The sequence below is a fragment of the Actinia tenebrosa genome, unplaced genomic scaffold (assembly GCF_029948245.1).
Source record: "Actinia tenebrosa isolate PJP-AT-01 unplaced genomic scaffold, QUT_ActTen_1.0 PGA_scaffold13__45_contigs__length_12533684, whole genome shotgun sequence".
Classification (NCBI taxonomy): domain Eukaryota; kingdom Metazoa; phylum Cnidaria; class Anthozoa; order Actiniaria; family Actiniidae; genus Actinia; species Actinia tenebrosa.
This window is the reverse complement of record NW_028292573.1, coordinates 397,641-418,640: the sequence shown is the minus strand read 5'-3', so window position 1 is coordinate 418,640 and position 21,000 is coordinate 397,641. Positions and strand designations below refer to the sequence as shown.

Genomic DNA, 21,000 nt, shown 5'->3' with positions numbered 1-21,000 from the left:
ACCCAATCAAGTCTCAAACATCTCTTCTATCAATTTATAAACATATAGTTTTCATATCTTTTTCCTATTCTGTATGCGTCAGTTGTTTTTGACTGTTTGATTCAACTGAAAATTTGCATTTTATTTTTTTATTTTTTTAATTTACATTCATATTTTAACAGGAAGCTTCTTCACTTATAAATGTGATTTTCGAGAAGGTCCTGATAGATAAGATATTTTGACAATAGTATGTAAAAAGTCAACATCATTATTACTAGTATGTAAAATTGTAAAAGATGAAAAGTTCAGATTATTTAGGTTTACAGGTTTAAAAGAAATTCGATTTAAAATGTCTAATCTTAGAAAACTGTTTAAGTGTGTCACTCAGATTGTTCCATTCTTTCATGGCTTGATACTGCAATGTTTGTTTTCCCCAGTTAGTTTTGGGTCGTGGTAAGCGAAACATCCATACCTCGTGTTGCAGCCATGCTCATTGAGCTTATTAAGCTTTAGATTTGATGATAATAATCTGTTTTTACATTTGAATATATGTAAACATCGATGGTAGTATCTGCGCTTACTGAGTTCCATCCAATTAAGTTCTTTCCGAGCATCAGATGTTGAGGAGTGTGGAGGACGATCCAGGATGATCTTGGCCGCTTTGTTGTGCAGGGTTTGAAGAGATTCCATAATCCAACGCGCACACTACGTTCTGCTAATCAAAATCAATTAATCATTCCAAAAACTGCCAGTAAAACTTACGGTGACAGAGCGTTCTCAGCTGCCGCCCCCGCTCTCTGGAACAAAATTCCTCAAGAGATAAGAGCCTTGAGCTCACTTAATTTATTTAAATCTAAATTAAAAACTTATCTATTTCGTAAATATTATTATTTATAGTTTTTACCTAGCAAATCATTTTATTCCATGCATTATATTATCTTCTTTAAGAAATTGTAATATTATATATAGTTGTTAACCTGTCATTTTTAGTATAATTTCTTTCTTCTATTGTAAAGTATTGAAACTTGTTAAATACTCAATAAATTATTATTATATTATTATTATTATTATTATAAGCGTGATATTATCTTTATCTGCATAACCTTGAGATCGCCGCTAGGCCAACAGATTTTCTCGGATTTCTCAGAATTTTAGCGGTTTTTTGAAAAACTAACTACACCACGTTTGTTTACTTGGTAATACCTTCCAGCAAACCAAAAATGAGCAAAATCGAAGTTTTGACAGTGACCGGCCGATGCTCGATATTAGTGGACCTTCGCTCTTAAATCATATCTGGAATGCTCTTAGAAAGATAAAAGTTTACTAAGATACACTGGTTCTAGACCGTGTAAAACTTAAAAGTTATTAAATTTATCTAAATATAATCCTAAATTTAACAGGTAGCGAATGAAGTTCTAACATGACAGGAGTGGTGTGAGCATAGCTCGGTGTGTTGGTCAGTAACCTAGCGACTGCATTTCTTGAACGCGTTGCAATTTAAGAATATGAACCTGGCAGACCATATGATATAGCGTTGCAATAATTAATGCGACTTATAACTAAAGCCTGCACTAATGTCTTTGCAGCTTTGAAAGGCAAGTATTTCCTAATACGTCTAATATCATATAGTGAATAAAAAGCTAACTGACAAGTCTCGTTTATGTGATTTTGAAATTGGAGATTAGAATCAAACCAGACACCTAGATTCCTAGCTTCAGTAACTAATAGTATAGGAGTGTCGCCAATTAAGATTGGCTATAACATGGTTGTACACCTGATCAAATACTGCTCTTTCAGTAATCTTGGAGACGAATTGTAGATAACTAATTGGACGCAGGTTCTTGTGAGTAGTATCCTTGGCGCTCCTTTTGAGTAAAGGGTTCACAATCGCTTTCTTCCATTCGCCAGGGAAATGTGCAGTGGACAGAGATGCATTTAACATATTTGTGATCACCGGCAGTAAAACATCTAATGTTCACAGACCAGATTAATTGGCAATGGATCCAATGCGCATGACTTTTTGGCAGAATTCATAATTCAGATTTTTATGGGTTTGTTAGAGCTATAGAGCTAAAGAGTGGCCCCACTTGCTTTGCGATGGATTTGAAATGCTTCAGTGTCGCCCTTCTTTATGTCATTCGGTGGGAAAGTTTTCATTTTTATACCACAAGTATTCCAAAAGTTAATATTGAGGCTTTTGAAAAAATGTTTAATTTGGAATAAAAGTTAAAAACTTAATACAAATAAATATACTTTTGTCAAATATGTTGTGTTTGTCGTTTATTTGTAATTTTGCGCATTAATATTTTAAAAATGCCGGGCTACATTATAAGTGCCAGTAAGCATTGTACGCATAATCTGCGCGGTTGCTCTCATTAATTTGTGACAAGCGAGCGTCCGCAATAGCGAAAGTTATTTACGGTTATTCCTTCGTCAGTATTTTCGTCGGGGATTTTTTTCCTGTCCGTAATAGCAAGGTGTCCGTAATACCGAGGTGTCTGCAAAGCGAGAGTTGACTGTATTGGGTTTCCCCGAAGATTTTGAGCCGCAAAAAGATAGATTCTTTAAAATTTTCTAGCTTATCCGGATTACATCAGATCCGGACTTAAGGTGGCTCGACCCCCTCACGCTTGACCGCTACCTTCCACTTTTGGAACGCTAGTGCATAAACGTGTCTTATCCTATTGCAAATCTTTTTTGCACATAAGTCACATAAAGATTGAATTAATATTTGATGCAGTTTTTAATGAGATCGGACGTCATAACACGTGATTATGATGAAATATTTGATTTCGTTTAGAAAATAATTTTAGCCTTGCAGAGCGTTCAACACTAAAATGCTTCGTACCACATAATCATATACTAGATGCCTCCATTTGTGGGGATTTTTGAAAAAATCTATCTAGCTAATAATGAGATATTTGAGATTATTTAAATATAGTGCATAATCTACTTCAAAACTAAACAATGGATTTCATACAGCCGAAATTAATATTTCAGAGCTATATATTCACAAAAGTTATTGCTCATTTAGTTTTACTCTGTATCTAGTTTTAAAAGGAACATTTTGAAGGTAATCGACTTATGCGATTTTGTGAAAACGTATAGTGCAGAAGACAGGGTAAACATTTGATGCGCACTTTTCATCGCAGTTTTCTAGTCAATTTTACTAGATCTTCCATTATTCTAAAATTCGCTGATCATTTCTCTCAAAATTACGTCAGGATACAAATTAGAACTTAAACTAATATTACACAAAATTGCAAGACTATTGAACTCATTTAAAGCGATCTAAAGCGAACGAGAAATACAGAAAACATTGATCGTTTCCCAACGATTTGATGCTCTGGGAATTCTATTGTTTGCTAATGACCATAACATCAAATTCTTTCGTACCATGCACGGTCTCATCTCGCTTAGCTGCTTTCCGATTTATGATATTTCATCATAATTACGTGTTATGACGTCCGATCTCATTAAAAACTGCATCAAATATTAATTCAATCTTTATGTGACTTATGTGCAAAAAAGATTTGCAATAGGATAAGACACGTTTATGCACTAGCGTTCCAAAAGTGGAAGGTAGCGGTCAAGCGTGAGGGGGTCGAGCCACCTTAAACTTTGGATAACGTTAAATTATCACTCGACCTAAAACCGGTGTCTCAGATTTGTTTAATTTTTTAAACAAAAAATATTTTCTATTTCATTTTTCAGTCAAACAATGGCCTCTTGGCAGGTAATTTCCTCATTGATTGGCTAAAACACTTTGGCTGGCAAAACAAATCCACTTTGCACAAACTCGGGAAAGTACTGTCAGAGTTTTTTTTAACTTCGCTATATCGTAGCATTGGGGTCCTTAAGCTATGGTTTCTAGTTGTGCAGTTCCTTTTTGTACAAATCGCCAAAAGAAAGGGTCAAATGTTAAATTATTTAGGCTCCCATTGAAGAATAAAAAACTGCTTAAAACTTGGCTTGCCTGTATTAGATGTGAAAGCATTCCGGTTAATGTTCACACTCGAATATGCAGCGACCACTTTGAAGGAGGTGAACAGAAAGGAAAATACGAAGTTCCCTTTGTTTTCGCATGGACGAAGAAAGTAAAAGCTAGACCTGAAAAGCGAGTTCAAGGGCAAGAAATTGTGGAGTCGTGTAGAGATGAGTCAGCTTCGACGCATACGGGATGTGGGTTGACTACACAGCTACACGACTCCAGTCAGGCGGACGTATTTAAAAAGAGACGACGATGTAAATCTTTTGCTTTTAGCAGAATTAGCTGAGTCAGTGACAAGTGAGGTAATAAGTTCATATCAAGCTTGTTCGGCTCTCGTGATGTTAGCGGAAATCTGTGAGGAAGTCGCGCCATCAGATAAGGAATGCCAAGTGAATTTTGATGCGGAACTGCTGAACTCAAAACAATAATCGAATCTTCGACAGAGCGAAATGTGAATGCCTTGAACGTGAAAAAGAACGCTTCGAAGCTTAGGTTTTTTACTGGTTTCAACAGTTCTTAACTGTTCGATTATTGTTTTGATTTGGTTTGCAAAGGTCAGTTGTCGTCACTCGTTCAAGGTGCATTGTGTCTTCAAGACCAATTTCTTCTAGTCTCAATTCGACTAAGACTGGGCCTGTCTGAGCAGCTTTTAGCATACATCTTCCATATCGATAGTAAAACTGTTTCAAGAATTTTCCTTCGCTGGATACCAGCAATGTATAAACGCTTGAAGCTGCTGAATATTTGGCCATCCAAAGATCAGGTAATCAACTCCATGCCAATGTCTGTTGCCCTGAAATATCCCTCTTTGAGGGTAATCATTGGCGATCAAAATTCCCAAACCAAAAAGTCCAGTCAATCAACAATTAACATTCCCCAGTTATAAGAATTGTAACAGAGCTAAAGCACTAGTGGGAATATCCCCAGCAGGAGCAATTTCCTTTGTCTCTGACCTCTATGGGGGCAATATTTCAGACAAAGAAATTACCCAAAGGTCTGGAATGCTAGAACTAATGGACCCTGGTGACGTTATTTTAGAAGACAGAGGGTTCTCAATTAAGGATATTTCAAAGCCATACAGCATCCATGTAAATGTTCCACCCTTTACCAATGGAAAAGAGCAGTTTGAACCACATGAGGTAGCTTTAGGCAGACGAATTGCTAATACCAGAATCCATGTAGAGAGAGCCATTGGGCAGATAAAAGAGTACAAGATTTTAAGCCATATTTTAGTTACACTGGCAATTACTTCCTTATCTCAATGAGATATTCTTTGTTTGTGCAATGCTTACCAACTTTCGTAATCAGCTTGTATCTAAATAAACAGCGTGGTTTTTTTACATTTAACTTATAATCTGGCATATGCAGTAGTACACAGATAACAATAGTGACTTTTTCATAAAAATATACATAAAATGGTTGTCAAAAAGAATCTTTGCTTACAACAATCTGTATCTGGATTTTATATGATAGAATTGAAAACTCTTAGATTACACAACTAGTCTCTTGATTAGGAATGAGTCATAAACATTTTCTAATTCAGGTACATTGTTGTTCACCCAGTTCATGTCCAGCATGATCTTTTGAGTAAAAAGGTCATCCTTTGTTGCAAGAAAAACGTCACACCACCTAAATTTGTCTCTTCCGACATATAGTTGAAGCTGGCATTGGTGGTATTACACATGGTTGGACTTCAGTACAATCTGATCACTGCTATCAGCTTTGCAAAGACAGAAATTGCCTTTTTTTGTAATAATTATATCCTCAATTGATGATTCCCAATTAACAGCAGATGCTTTAATCTTAACACAACCTATGCTTGCCCCCTCACTATCTACTACCACTGCATCAGGGGAGGCCCCTAGGCCAGCTTTTCTCCTTATCAACTAGAAAACCAGCCCTTTCAATGAAGATATCAGGGACTTTAAAATAGATGATGGGAATATATTTTTGTTACGATTTATAATTCTTCCACACAAAGAGCCAGTGGTCCTTGTGCTCTTGCTTTGTACCATAATTCACAATCATTTCTTTCTTGCTCATTTAAATTTAAGTTTTGTTTGAACAATAATCTCCTTTTTACAACAATCTCTGGTTCCACGGCAGTGCAGTTAGAAGTTGCCCCAAGGTCAGAGAGATTGGGATCTGTTGTTGTAGATGAAGATGCCGAGGGTAAAGTAGCAGTAGCAGATCTATTGATACTGTGTGTTGTGTTTATAACAGACAGAAAAACAGGTTTCTTTTCTGGATTTCGAGCGCCGAATGTCTGAAGTTTAGACACAAACGCATTAACTGCTTCATTATCGGACTGAGTAGCTTTACCGACTAGTTCTAATGGATCTCTACCAACTAATGTAGTCTTCTTCTTCTCGGCACCATGGTGTTCAAGAGAGAAATCAAGTTTGCTTATGCGTTTAGGCTCTAACCTTTGTTTGCGGGGTTGATTCTATTGCATCAGTTTATCGGTGCAGGATAAACATTCTTTATTGGCCAGAAATTTTGGGCCAAAGTCCTCCAAAGCATAGCACAGAGCGGCAATATGTTTGCAAGTTGTCGTCGGTCGCTTTCCTGCAAGACAATCGCACTAGGCGAACTGGATGTCAGCAGTGTTCTCTTTCAGTCTAACAAGTGATCTTTACGCATTTCTGTCATAATCATGAGTGATTTGTTAGTACGTTTTATGCCTCCAAATTGGGATTGAACCGTTGAACTGTTGAACCGGGAGACAATCCCCTACTCTTACACGAATAATTCAACAGGTTCTTTTATGTCCCCCATTTACTGTAGGTTAGGAAGTGTCTACGGTTTTAAGTCCTTGTCCGAGAAGACTTGAATGTCTAACCATTTGCAGATATATTTACAAAGGCAGCACCTTCTGCTCAGTTATTTTAAGACCCTGAGTGTTGGTCCGGCCGAGGCTTGAACCACGACCTCCCGCACAACAGACTGACGCTCTTACCAACTGAGCTAACCGGGTGGCGGTGTACATGCCCACCTTTAAAATACTGGTTATACGACTCCCTCAAGGATCTTTCGCTGGCTGCTTGTCTGCCACTATCACTTCGATGAAATATGCTACGATTTCTGCCATCGTAAATGACTTCAGCGTATTGCAGATTTTTTCATTTGACAGGCATTCCCTTATTATGGTATATCAAATATCTTTCGAGCTTTTATTTTTTTGCATCTTTCAAAAACTTAGCATAAAATCTTTCACTACAAACTCTGACCGTACTTTCGCGAGTTTGTGCGAAGTGGATTTGTTTTGCCCACCAAAGTGTTTTAGCCAATCAGAAAAGGGCATTACGTCTGCCAAGAGGCCATTGAAAACTCAAACATCCGGATAGTTATAAAGAAATTTAGACATCACTTGGACCTTATATCTTCATAGTATAGTATTCTAATTTATTATACATACTGAGAAATACTCACTGAAAATCTATTCAGTTAATTTTTTGTTCATTCACTGGTCTCAGCCAATCAGAGAGACGAACGACTTTTTTTCACCGTGGAAAAAAGTCGTTCGCCGATCTGATTGGACGAACGATATTTTTGCACTGCACCGTTGAATGGTTTCCATAGACTTGGTAGCTTTGTCATTGAGCGAAGCAGCAAATCTTGTCAGTACTGTTGTTGTTGTTATTTTACTAACATAGGTCCTTTTTTTACTGTAAAAAGTAAGCAAAGGCATAAAAAATAGAAGAAAATAGAGTTGTTACTCCCAATGACACTGTAGAGGATTATGTAGAAAGTCTACAAATATTAAAGGAAAAACCGCTCGAAGACTCGCTATCAATTTTCTCAGTATGTATATATCAAACAGAATACAGCACGGAAAGTGCTTTGTACAGTTTTAATGCACTCGTTGTTTCGTATCAAAAAACTCACTCGCTCGAAGACTCGCTCGTTCGTTTTTTTGATACTGCACAACTCATGATAAAAACCGTACGCGCGCACTTTCCATGAAGTATTCTCTATGTATTCATTAGCGACACACCGAAAATTATGATCCTGCAGGAATGTTTTATATTAGGTGCGGTAAAATATCTCTTTCAACCCAACAAGGTTATTTTGTGTTCCAAAACAGACAACTCTAACTGCGTTTATGTATTTTTCAGATAATGCATATTTTTATGGTAAAAAAATTGCAAAGTCTGCGAAAATGAGGAAGCGCGCATAAGGGGTCCAAATCCCCTCCTGATATCTAATTTCTTAAAATTCCAATTCCCTTTGAGTTATTACCTTTTGTGCAAAGTAAACAGCTCTTGGCTTGCGATTGGTTAGATCACAGAAATGTGCCATAGCTATCCATGGTTCAGCCTTCAGTTGAGTCACCTGTATGAGATCTTTGGCCAACCTAACAAGAATCGATGAAAAACACCAGCATGTTATTTTAGGCCGAAGTAGTGGTAGTGCACGCTAGAGTAGTCGCGAAGGGGGGCATGCACATTTTTGGCACAAACGTTCTGTCAAATTTAATTTGTGCAGAAACTTCATGAACAGAACTGTGTAATTACTAGGGGCTTTTCTGTCATCCAAACAAAGACATTAAATTGTGGTCTAGCTTTTTGGGTAAAATAGACCCCTAAAGGCCCGTTCACACGTGCGATTCTGGATGCGATAGAAGGGAAAGGATCTTAAGCACGAGTAAGATTTAGAAGGATGGAAAAGTTATTCCAAAGAATTGATCCACTGTAGTTAGATTTAGTTTTCTACAGAAGACGGGTTATTATTGTCTTTATTAAACTAGGACTTACTTTTCCAGTTCTTTACTGCTGTTATCTTGAGCCAACAGATACGAGTATATGTCCATTCCTTGTAGTGTGTGAGGATCAAGAAGATGACACTGAAGTAACAACATAACAACTTTCTTTAAATAAAAGTATACTTTTAAGTATTTTTAAGCATACTTTTAAGAATCTTTTTTAGTCTTAAAACAGACTATGAAAACAGTGGCCCAATGTGCGCGGTGGCTTTTGGGAAGGAGAGAGAAAAAGTGACGCTTCGCTTTTCTCTTCCTTCGTTCCCTTGATGCGCCGCGAACTGACCAAATCCTTCCCACCAACCACAGCGTGAGAACAATAAGACAAGACAGGCGACTGGGTACGAGTCTGGTCTTAAAAAACTCTGACAAAATTTAATGAACGTAATTAAGATACCCAAATGCAGAATAGTCCCCTTCACAGTTCCCTGCGCCATCTTGAAAGGTAGCCGTGCCTTTGCTTCGAAGTGAGACGAACGGTGAGCTTGCAATGATAGAGACATGCGAATAATTGTCCAAGGTGTTTAAAAAAGGTCTCTATCATTGCAAGCTCACGCAAGTCACAGGGAGCCCAATTTTAATGAATGTGGAAGATAAAATTAAATTCGGAAAAAAAATCAATATTAAGATAATGTCCCGCATAAGAAAAAAACATGCACTGAAAACGAATCAAAATGCACTACATCGTTTTCTTTGCGCGAGAATACTCTCCCACTTATATGAATTTTGTACGCAACTCACCACCAACCCCCCCCCCCCCTCCCCAGGGGCTAGTTTTTTTCTTGTAAGATTCTTCGACAAAGTTTTCCATGGCCTACATTTTTTAAGCTTTGAATTCCTGAACTTTTATGGGCAAATCAAGACTATGAAACAGACTTGAAAACTGGTAAAAAAAGGTGAGCAAAATACATAAGCTTACTTTTACTTCTTTTACACTAATAAAGATGTTTGGTTAATTATCCACACCAAAAGTTTTGTTTTTACAAGAACCGTATTTTCCGTTCACAAAAGTCTTCAAAACTTGAAAAAAGAAGCTTGAAAACATAAGCTTACTAGATTTTGAAAATTCAGTTTTACCAGTTTTCATCTTGTTAACAACAAATGTTTTTACAAAATAAAATTTTCCTTGTCAGTAAATTGGCGTTTGGAAATTTTTTAAATATTTTCTTAGCTTTTAAGCTAATTTTTATAATCATGTACTAGGTCGAAAAGCTCAATAAACAGTTGAATATTTGGTGTAATTTTAAAACTCATTCAATATTTAGATAAATTATCTGTTGAAAGATATAAAATTATTGAATGAAATTCAAAATGAAAGTATTCTTACCATAATAACAAAACAGGTACACTTTTTTCGCACGTTTGTCATTCTAGTTCGTTGCTCGTTTGCCGGTAATTTTAGGAATGTTATTTAGCTTTAAACTTTGTCAAAAATCTCTTGGATTTGCCGTTTAACTGTGGAATTCAAAAAGTGCTTTTTCAAATGATTATTTTATATCATGTATGAACTACCATTAGAACAAAACAAGTACTTTTTTCGCTCGTTCGTCATGCTAGTTTGTTGCTCGTTTTCCGGTAATGTTGTACCTATGTTATCTACACTAAATAAAACAAAATAGAAAATGTCCTAACCTCTAGTCTTCACACTGTGGCGAATTCTTTTTTTCCATGATTTCTTCAATAAATTTTTTTTTTTCGTTTTTACAATATTTACAAAAAAATGATAGTTAAAAAGCTCAAAAAAAGTCGTCATTTTCCAAGTGACGAGTGATTTGAAAGCTCGACCAATCAGAAACGCGATGTACACCTGGCGGGCTACACTTTTAGCGTTACACACAGGGTTTCCATGCGATGACCACGAAAACTGAGTTGCATAGTTTACCATATTCTATACCTATGGTGCTCCGCTCGCGCGGGCCTTAGGCCCGCGCGAGAGCTCCGCTATTATTCAAGCTGTATATATTCTTTTAATTCTATTATATAAAATTGAAAAAAAAAAAAACAGCGTAGATAAATTGAAATTGAATTTTGAATTGTCAAGTTGAAGATTCCGGTGACGAAACGTCCATTCAAGAAAACGATCCACGCTTTTACCTTTAATAACCAAGATTGGCAACAAGAGCCTGTGTTCATCTTTTCCGTTGTCATTTAAGAAGTCTATTGTCACACCGTTGCTGAAAAAACCGTCATTTGATCCAGATGCTATACAGAATTAAAGACCTATTTCCAATCTATCTTTTATTTCTAAGATCATCGAGAAAGCTGCTGCTTGTCCGTTGAATGATCATTTGCCCAAGAATGGTCTGCATGAAGTCTATCAGTCTGCACACAGGCGCTTTCACAGTGCAGAGACTGGATTCCTAAAGGTACAACGACATCCGACATCCTGATGGCGGGCCTTGGACAACCGACGTGTTGTTTTTTTAATTCTATTTGAATTGTCAGCTGCTTTTGACACCGTTGTGGCAGTGATCTATATTGCCTGTGTTACAGATTTTCGAGTATGGAACAACTGCCTGAAACTGAATGACGACAAATCTGTACTTCTGGTCTTTCACTCACGACACATCCAGACATCGCTAGCCTCATGGTGGGCGATGAGAGTTTACTTCCATCTACTTCTTGTCGCAATATTGGTGTGATCTTTGATGAGACTCTTTCCTTTAAAAATCAGATCAATTCCATCTGTAAAACTGCGTTTTGACATCTTAGGAACATCTGGCGTGTTCGCTGTTTTCTTGATAGGAGCTCGCTAGAAATCGTCATCCATTATCACCACTATTGGATTATTGCGATAGGTCTTCCAAAGCATCTTATCAAGCGACTTCACTGTGTGAAGAATACGGCGGCACGTCAGTCTTGCATGATTTTCACTGGCTGCCAGTTGAAAAGCGTATGCGTTTTCAAGATTTTGCTTATCACTTTTAAGGGCCTCAACAATTTGGCTCCATCGTACTTGTCCGACCTTCTAATGGAGTACAGGCCAACTCGAACACTGCGTTCCAGCTCTCAGCAATTACTGGTCACCCCTCACTCCAATACCAAGGAATATGGAGATCATCATGGATCTTTCTGTGTTGTTGCTACAAAGATGTAGAACAGACTTCTTCTTGATTTAAGAATGGAGAGCAGTTTGGAAATTTTTAAAAAGAAACTCAAAACTTTTCTTTTTAAGACGCAGTAGACGTTTTTCTTTATTTATGTTTATAAGACACATGATAATTGCATTTTTTTTAAATCAATTTATTTATTATTATTTTATTTTTAATGTAAACAGCGCATTTTAACAAGATTTTTGCATTTCTCAACATTTATTTATTTATTTTTATTTTATTTTTAATGTAAACAGCACCTTAACAGATTAAGGCGCTTTATGAATTACTTGATTATTATTTATTATTAAAGTTTTGCATTGCTTGGAACTATCATTTGTGGTCATTGGACGGAACTGTAAAAAGAAATATTACGTTCATAACAACTATCAATTAAAGATTCTTTATGCAAGTGGTAATGCAATCAAATGTTAGTTAGAGTTACACCAGGGGTAAAAATATCCAATGCCTGGCCAAAATTGGCACTTGTCCATCCAAACACCTATTAGAATTTATGCATAAGTAATTATCTCCTCTCACCCTTTGGAATACTGCCTTAGAATTCTTGACATCTCCAGCTTGGTAGTAGTTTTCAGCTGTGCTACATAATACCTCCACATTGTCGTGTAACACCTAAAAGATAAATTACACATTGTGGGTCGATATCCGTGAAATAAAGCCGTGAATAAAAAACCATATCAGTGAAATGATACGATATCACTTCACGGTAAAACTGTCCAATAAGATCTTGCGACATATTTTAGTTTTGACCAAACGATATCAAGTTCTTAACATGTGATAATCTCTATACATCCATCAAAGAGTGTGCCTAATGGTCGTGGGTCGTGGGTCGTGGGTACGAAGTCGTGGGTCGTGGGTACGAAGTCGTGGGTCGTGGGTATGAAGTCGTGGGTCGTGGGTACGAAGTCGTGGGTTCCAATTTTTTTTCCAAATTTATCATTTATAAATTTAAATTTATCACTATACTTCCAAAACAAGATCGTGTGGCTTTGGTCCTATAAATTCGGTGTAATTGTGGGTTGTGCAAGGTAGTCTGTGTCTGATTTGCGTGACAGTGTTATAAAAATACACCAAAATTGGTGGCCTGGAAAACCTTTTAGCACTTTCTTACATTTCATTTATATTGGCCTTGCTGTTCAAACATAAATTTGGCGGAAAAAAAGAAAAAGAAAAAAAAAAAAAACAACAACAACTAGTCTTCTACCTTGTCTTGCTTCAACGAGGAGTCTTCAATGGACTTTATCGAAATGTTACCTAGAAACTGGAGCGACAAGCCGCTGCAAACGTGTGAAGTTGATGGACAGCAAATTCGCGTTTTCGGCATCGCGTTTCTCCTCGTTGTATGTTTTTTGTCGTTGCGAGAAAGCTTGTTTCACTATTTCTTAGTAGTTTTCTGTGTTAGTATGGAAATCCTGAGTAAACGACTCGAAAGTGCGGGGTTTACCGTTACCTACGACTCCAAGGTTGATAGGGACTGCTTTTATGCAGCGGCAGCGTATCAGTTGGGCTTAAATACCAAGAAGGTCAAAGAAGTTATATTTAGTAACTTAGAGAAGAACCGATTTGATGTAAGTATAATCAAAACGATGTTTTATTCTTGATTTTGCGGGTCCATACCTAAATTATAAGGAAAGTAGAAATTCCAATAGAGTCAGCTCTCTAAAAATCATGTCCACCAACTACATGGAATGAATAATCGCCGGTTTAGGAGATTCCAACACGTGTCTCCATCTTCATCTTCATCACCAGTCTCAAACCTTTTATTCAGTTTTATTGGAACCAAATTTTAATTTCATGTCTTAATGTATACGAGAGATCTAGTATCTTTTCGTATTGGGTGCGACTGGAAAGAGCCTAGCTATGCCATAGATTGAAATATTTTACTCTGCATTGCTCACGCTGTGTGGACACTACAAAAACGTTTTTGAATTTCGAATCATTCTCAACACACTTCTAATTCGATCGCTTTTCACATAGTCTATTTTTGCTTCTAATTGTTGGTGTAAAGTTTATGGAAATATCTGATAAGATGCTCCTTTCGTTTTCTATTATCAAGCCAAAACTCAAAATATTTGCTTTTAACAACTACCAATGACAAACAAGAAATATGTGACCCAAGAGGTCAAGATTTGCGTGACTACCTAATTTTGAGGACAGCAAAGTTTGGGGATTTTATAGACGTTACCGGTTAATCCTGGTTCAGAGCTTGGTTTGCCTTTTCGAAAAAAGGAAAAACCCTGAGTTATAACGCGGGGAGCTTGCGCAGTTTTGAGAACCACCTTACTGAGAACCACTTTGCATAGTAGAGTCGATATTTAAACCCATAAAAAAACCTATAAACTAATAATAGAGACAAAAAGCTATAAGCTTTACGTTAATACTTCGAGTCGAGTTCGCGAATTTACAGGAAGAAAGCTACACAATCTCGTTTTAGAAGAATAGTGAAGAAATGATAAATTTGGAAATTTGGAAAAAAAATGGAACCCACGACTTTGTACCCACGACCCACGACTTCGTACCCACGACCCACGACTTTGTACCCACGACCCACGACCCACGACCATTAGGCAAACTCTCCATCAAATACCCCAAGATAAAGTTTGCCTAATGGTCGTGGGTACGAAGTCGTGGGTCGTGGGTACGAAGTCGTGGGTTCCAATTTTTTTCCAAATTTATCATTTATAAATTTAAATTTATCACTATACTTCCAAAACGAAATCGTGTGGCTTTGTTCCTATAAATTCGGAGAATTGTGGGTTGTGCAAGGTAGTCTGTGTCTGATTTGCGTGACAGTGTAATACACCAAAATACACCAAAATTGGTGGCCTGGAAAACCTTTTAGCACTTTCTTACATTTCATTTATATTGGCCTTGCTGTTCAAACATAAATTTGGCGGAAAAAAAAAAAAAGAAAAAAAAGAAAAAGAAAAAGAAAAAGAAAAAAACAACAACAACAACTAGTCTTCTACCTTGTCTCGCTTCAACGAGGAGTCTTCAATGGACTTTATCAAGATGTTACCTAGAAACTGGAGCGACAAGCCGCTGCAAACGTGTCGGTGTGAAGTTAGCCTCCTTCGCAGCCGTTCTTAGAACGGCTGCGAAGGAGGCTAGTGTGAAGTTGATCGACAGCAAATTTGTTTTGTCGTTGCGAGAAAGCTTTGTTTCACTATTTCTTAGTAGTTCTCTGTGTTATTATGAAAATCCTGAGTAAAACGACTCGAAAGTGCGGGGTTTACCGTTACCTACGACTCCAAGGTTGATATAGCCTCCTTCGCAGCCTTTCTTAGGGTCGTCACGCAACGTTTCCCTCCCCACAAACGTCTGCTTACTTGAGCCGAACATTCCTTTCCCAAAATTGACCAATCAGCACGAACCTACTAAAAACGAGAAGGTTCATGCTGATTGGTCGATATTTCGCGGAAAGCCACAGAACAAATATGGCGTCCTTCGAAGAAGTGTTTCAGCGTGTTTGTTGTGTTCATTGGAAAAAATTTCCTATACATTTGGAATGTTTGCTCTTTTCGGTCTCTTTCTAAAGCAAAAGGTTGTATTTAAAAGTAAAGTTATATAGCACACTTAAACTGCGTGACACAACATCCTAAATGGCCCTGTAAATCTTCTGTTGTTCGCGAACTACCGTAGTTAGCGTGTTTTCGAGGCTACGAATCCTGAGAAACCATAAGAGGCAAATGTTTAGCTAAAAGATAGTATGAGCTTATAAAATCAGCAAAAATACGGTTCTAAATTTTAACAAATTCCTATGAATTATATACCAAAATGTTCAGGAAAGAGCGGGGTTCTGGTTCTGCTTTATTTCAAGGAGACGATTTTCTAGCTTGACCCCGGTTATGTCACGCATCTTCTCTTGTAAAATACATCCAATCTACCAACTGGTTATGGTAAATCGCTTATCTATCAAGCCCTGTCACTATGTTTTAACGTTCTGAACATCAGAGAAACGAAAAACAACATCGTCGTAATAATATCGCCACTCATCTTCGATTTATCTTCTTTGTCGCTAGTTGTCGCCTTTCAAAATAATTCCAAAGCAAATTTTGACAGCACGCGGCATTCATTTCAAGTTGTCGCGAACTTCTAACGCAGGATTTGATTGGCTCTTGATAAGACAATAGGCCAATTTTGATTGGCCCATGATGTCGCATCGATAACAATGAGAAAGGAATGTTCGGCTCAAGTAAGCAGACGTTTGTGGGGAGGGAAACGTTGCGTGACGACCCTAAGAACGGCTGCAAAGGAGGCTAAGGTTGATAGGGACTGCTTTTATGCAGCGGCAGCGTATCAGTTGGGCTTAAATACCAAGAAGGTCAAAGAAGTTATATTCAGTAACTTAGAGAAGAACCGATTTGATGTAAGTATAATCAAAACGATGTTTTATTCTTGATTTTGCGGGTCCATACCTAAATTATAAGGAAAGTAGAAATTCCAATAGAGTCAGCTCTCTAAAAATCATGTCCACCAACTACATGGAATGAATAATCGCCGGTTTAGGAGATTCCAACACGTGTCTCCATCTTCATCTTCACCAGTCTCAAACCTTTTATTCAGTTTTATTGGAACCAAATTTTAATTTTATGTCTTAATGTATACGAGAGATCTAGTATCTTTTCGTATTGGGTGCGACTGGAAAGAGCCTAGCTATGTCATAGATTGAAATATTTTACTCTGCATTGCTCACGCTGTGTGGACACTACAAAAACGTTTTTGAATTTCGAATCATTCTCAACACACTTCTAATTCGATCGCTTTTCACATAGTCTATTTTTGCTTCTAATTGTTGGTGTAAAGTTTATGGAAATATCTGATAAGATGCTCCTTTCGTTTTCTATTATCAAGCCAAAACTCAAAATATTTGCTTTTAACAACTACCCATGGCAACCAAGAAATATGTGACCCAAGAGGTCAAGATTTGCGTGACTACCTAATTTTGAGGACAGCAAAGTTTGGGGATTTTATAGACGTTACCGGTTAATCCTGGTTCAGAGCTTGGTTTGCCTTTTCGAAAAAAGGAAAAACCCTGAGTTATAACGCGGGGAGCTTGCGCAGTTTTGAGAACCACCTTACTGAGAACCACTTTGCATAGTAGAGTCGATATTTAAACCTATAGAAAAAACTATAAACTAATAATAGAGGCAAAAAGCTATAAGCTTTACGTTAATACTTCGAGTCGAGTTCGCGAATTTACTGGAAGAAAGTCACACAATCTCGTTTTAGAAGTATAGTGAAGAAATGATAAATTTGGAAATTTGGAAAAAAATGGAACCCACGACTTCGTACCCACGACCCACGACCATTAGGCAAACTCCCCAAGATATTAGCTAAATATTTTTGAGCTGATTACCGTAAACGCGACGTGCAGTAAAAATTAACAAACTCTGCTTTTATTTGATTTGTTTGCTTCTAAAACTGTCGTTTTTTGCCCGAGGCAATTTACCTGTTGTTCAAGTGCTTTAAAAGATTGAGCTGCCTCTGAAAGGAAAGGAATCAAATACAGCATTAAAAAGATTCTTTAATTAACAAATAAAACAGCTTTTTCCGTGCTCCGTTCAGTAATAAAGTACGCAGGAAGCGGCGTAAAGCACAAAAGAAGTGTAAGAAGAAGTCCCAGCCGTAGGCGATTGCTTGCTTTTTTACTGAACGGAGCACGGAAAAAGCTGTTTTATTCGTTTTGTTATATAGTTGCTAATTTCAATTCGGTATTGGATTTATTTACGCAAAAAAAAAGACGGTCACAGGATCTAGCAGCACTTCGCGCGCGCTGATGGCGCCAGCACGCGCTCCGTTCACTAATAAAGCACAGTTTTCGAACATTCAGCGCCCACGTACTATCCTAACTATATGATAATAAATAGTAAAAGATGACAGGGCTGAAAAACGAATCAGTGGTCATAAAATGTAAACTAAGGCAATTATATTACTTCGATAATGAAGGGAGTGGTTGCTTTGTACTGATATATAAAAGTGCTCAAATGTGTGCACTTTAGCCCCTCGAACTATCAGTGCTCCTTATTACGGGTATTTAAAGCTAAAGCTACATAGAACAGAGGGAAGTCAAAAAAGACGAACTGGATCCTGGATATCCTAAGAACTGAAAATAGCTAAAATTAGCTAAACTAAAAGTGCAGAAATTAAGCTCATTTCCTGAAAATTAGAAAAAAATGTGTATATGTATCTGTAAATCAATTTCTAATGTTTGTACTAAGATTTCTTTCCCCTGAAAACCTCGATCAATTTTCGTGTTAGATGCAAAGTCTTATATTTGTTTTTTAGCGATTGTTTTTAGCAGATTCGCACTTGTTTTTCAGCCCTGCCATAACAGATGGCTCCCACGTGTATGCACAGTACAATTTGTGCCTCAAGCATTTTGACTATTTGAGTTCTTATGCACCCAATTGCATTGCATCATAAAGCCCCGTTTACGCTTGCGATTTTTGCTGGGATTTTTGCTGGGATTTTTGCTGGGATTTTTGCTGGGATTTTTGCTGGGATTTTTGCTGGGATTTTTGCTGGGATTTTTGCTGGGATTTTTGCTGGGATTTTTATGGCAATTTTCGGAAATATAAAATCTTTTGTCTCATCCTTCAAAAGAGACATTCGTCTAGGAAAAGCTTGGTATCCTGAAAAAAACCTTTACAAGTAAATTCTTAACCATTATTTATTATGGACAAAATCGCAAAAAAATCGCTAGTGTAAACGGGGCTTAAGATTCATTAACATCTTTGAGAACAATTTTTTTGGGGTCTTTGCAACATAATTGTTTTTAGTTAACAGGATCCCTGAATTGGAACCAGTCACGGTCTTAAGAATCTAGGATTCAACAATCCCAATTCTATTGATGGCAAAGTTTTAGGGTGCATAAACATACTGGTATGCTTGCTTGTTGCCTCAAGAGCTTGAGCTTTGATCCATGATGTTAACCTTTAAAAAATAACACATGGATATATAAGGAATAGCTGAATACACTGTACCTGATAAAGTTTGGGTCATTTTTAAATATATATATATATACATCGTTTCATTTGCAGTATCAGTAATTAGTCCTGGTTAATATCGGGGAGGGGCGAATATAAAGAAAAGGATAAAAGAAAGTAAGAAAAGGGGAGGTGAAAAGAAAGACACCAAAATTGTACCAATCAGAGTTTGCTAATGTCCCAGATGTGGATTGTTGATTCTTGGTGACTAGAGAGATGACTTCAGTAGCTGTAATCCCTAGTTTAAGTAGTCCAGTTGCAGCTTCGAGTGCAAGTGGGCACACCCTAGAAAATTAGTACAAATATTAGCTAGAAATCGTGCAGTAGAGTAGCACAATTAAAGTAATATTCTATATGATTGTACATTTCATGCATCTTAGAGAAAATTATACTATCATTTTAGGCTCAGTATTGCAAACAAATCTATAAAAAAAGTTTGTAAATTGAAACTTTTTTAACTTGAAATTAAATGCTGATTTCGAAAATGCAAAGAAAAAATGGGGTGAGATAATCACTCCGGAATGACATGCGTTTGTACAATTGATTTTCGAAGAAAAATAGCGAAAATCAAGCTCTGTACAAAAAAAAGGAAGAAACATGAGTAATTTTCTCCGAACACGTAACTTAGACTGCATTTATAAAATACTGATAAAAGTTGTTTTAATAAACTATTGTAGACAATGGAAAAAAATTTTTTGTTCAGGTTCTACGGTGCACAAGTTATCGTAAAAATTGAGCACAAAACAAACAGAACGATGTTTTACAATGTTATAATAAACAGAACTTATTAAGCTTTGAAAAATAATGGGATACTACCTGTTATTCTGGAAAATAACAAAAAATATAGTCCCCTGCAAAATTTGAAGGTTTTGCCCTCTTAAAGTTTAAAAGGCGTATGGTTCTTCAATAAAATCATGAAAATTATTCAGCGGTTTTTGAGCACGCGCACATCGTGGGCTCAAATCGAATGTAGAAAAGTAGTCAGCCACCTTAAATAAAACAATAGCTAGGGGTGTTGGTTTTATCTCTAAAATAAGACATTACTTCAATCAACATATTTCGATTGAACTATATTACTACTTATAATAATATAAAAGAAATAATAATAATAACTTTATTTTTAACATTTTTACAGCAATTATAAATCTCTCTACTTAAAGGCAATCTACAATTGACTACTCGAATATGACTTTACGAACACTTGAAAATTTACAAAACTAAAACTTTATCAATTCAGGATTATCCCATGCTTTGTTACGACAACAAAAAATGTAATAAGTGGATCTGATGATGATTTTCGTTACGCTCCTAAATATATAATTCTGCTGCTTTTTCTCTAAACCTAATTCGTTCATCCTTTCTACAAACTCTGATGATTTGTTGGAGAAGACACTAAGGGTGCTGATGGATAGATTGACAAACTTCACATCCGTGAATTTACTCTTTTGTCGATTTACAAGTTTCAAATATTTAAGTTTCTTGCGTTCAATGTTATTGTCAAGATTCGATTCAAAACCAACTGTTAATTCAAGTATGTACAAGCACTTATTAGAAATGGATAAGATAAGATCAGGACGCAGACTGTCACCAGTTATGCTAGATGGGCTTGTGAATCCAGGGAGATCGACATAAAGAGTTGTGTTTTTGCAGACAGTAGGAAGATTACGGGCCAGAAAGTTGAGAACAGAATCACGACGCCAGGTGAAGCGACCCTGTCGTAGGTAGGACTTACACCCCGCCACAATGTGAAGAAGAGACTCAGGCATTAAAAAGAATGAGCAGTCCGAACATGAGGAAGTACCCCATTTAGCCATGTTTTTGCGCGTAGGAAGAGTGTTGTTGATATAGCGGACAGCAAAATTGAAGATGTTCTTAGGTAACTTTGATTGGGCAGTGGACCAGAGTTTATTTAGCTCCAGCATAGAGAATTTAAGGACATTAGAAAAGAAAGATCCTTGAAGAGCTAGCCTGTTTTGCAGTTTATCCTCTTGTGAAGAATGGAAGTCTTTAAGAATTTCCTTTGTAGATTTGTAAATGTCATGCTGAATGTTTTAGTCGTTGCTAGTTGAGTTCCAGAGATGTCTTACTGAGTCATTAGTAGATGTTCTTAAAACTTTGCGCAAAACTGTTTGACATTGAGTGAACTTGATAGACGGAGGAACAATG

The 21,000-nt window shown here is 36.9% G+C and overlaps 1 protein-coding gene across 3 annotated transcripts in view; it reads right to left on the bottom strand.

Moving 5' to 3' along the window:
* The window catches only part of LOC116291021 (anaphase-promoting complex subunit 7), a 136,516-nt gene that overhangs the window by 79,379 nt on the left and 36,137 nt on the right, over positions 1-21,000 (bottom strand). For all 3 annotated transcript variants that reach the window (XM_089029049.1, XM_089029051.1, XM_089029050.1), the window contains exons 7-12: positions 18,994-19,119; positions 18,729-18,781; positions 17,298-17,332; positions 12,365-12,457; positions 8,728-8,816; positions 8,213-8,327 (exon numbers count right to left, since the gene is read on the bottom strand). In XM_089029049.1, the coding sequence (XP_088885175.1) occupies positions 8,213-8,327; positions 8,728-8,816; positions 12,365-12,457; positions 17,298-17,332; positions 18,729-18,781; positions 18,994-19,119 (511 nt within the window). The remainder of the gene's footprint in view (positions 1-8,212; positions 8,328-8,727; positions 8,817-12,364; positions 12,458-17,297; positions 17,333-18,728; positions 18,782-18,993; positions 19,120-21,000) is intronic.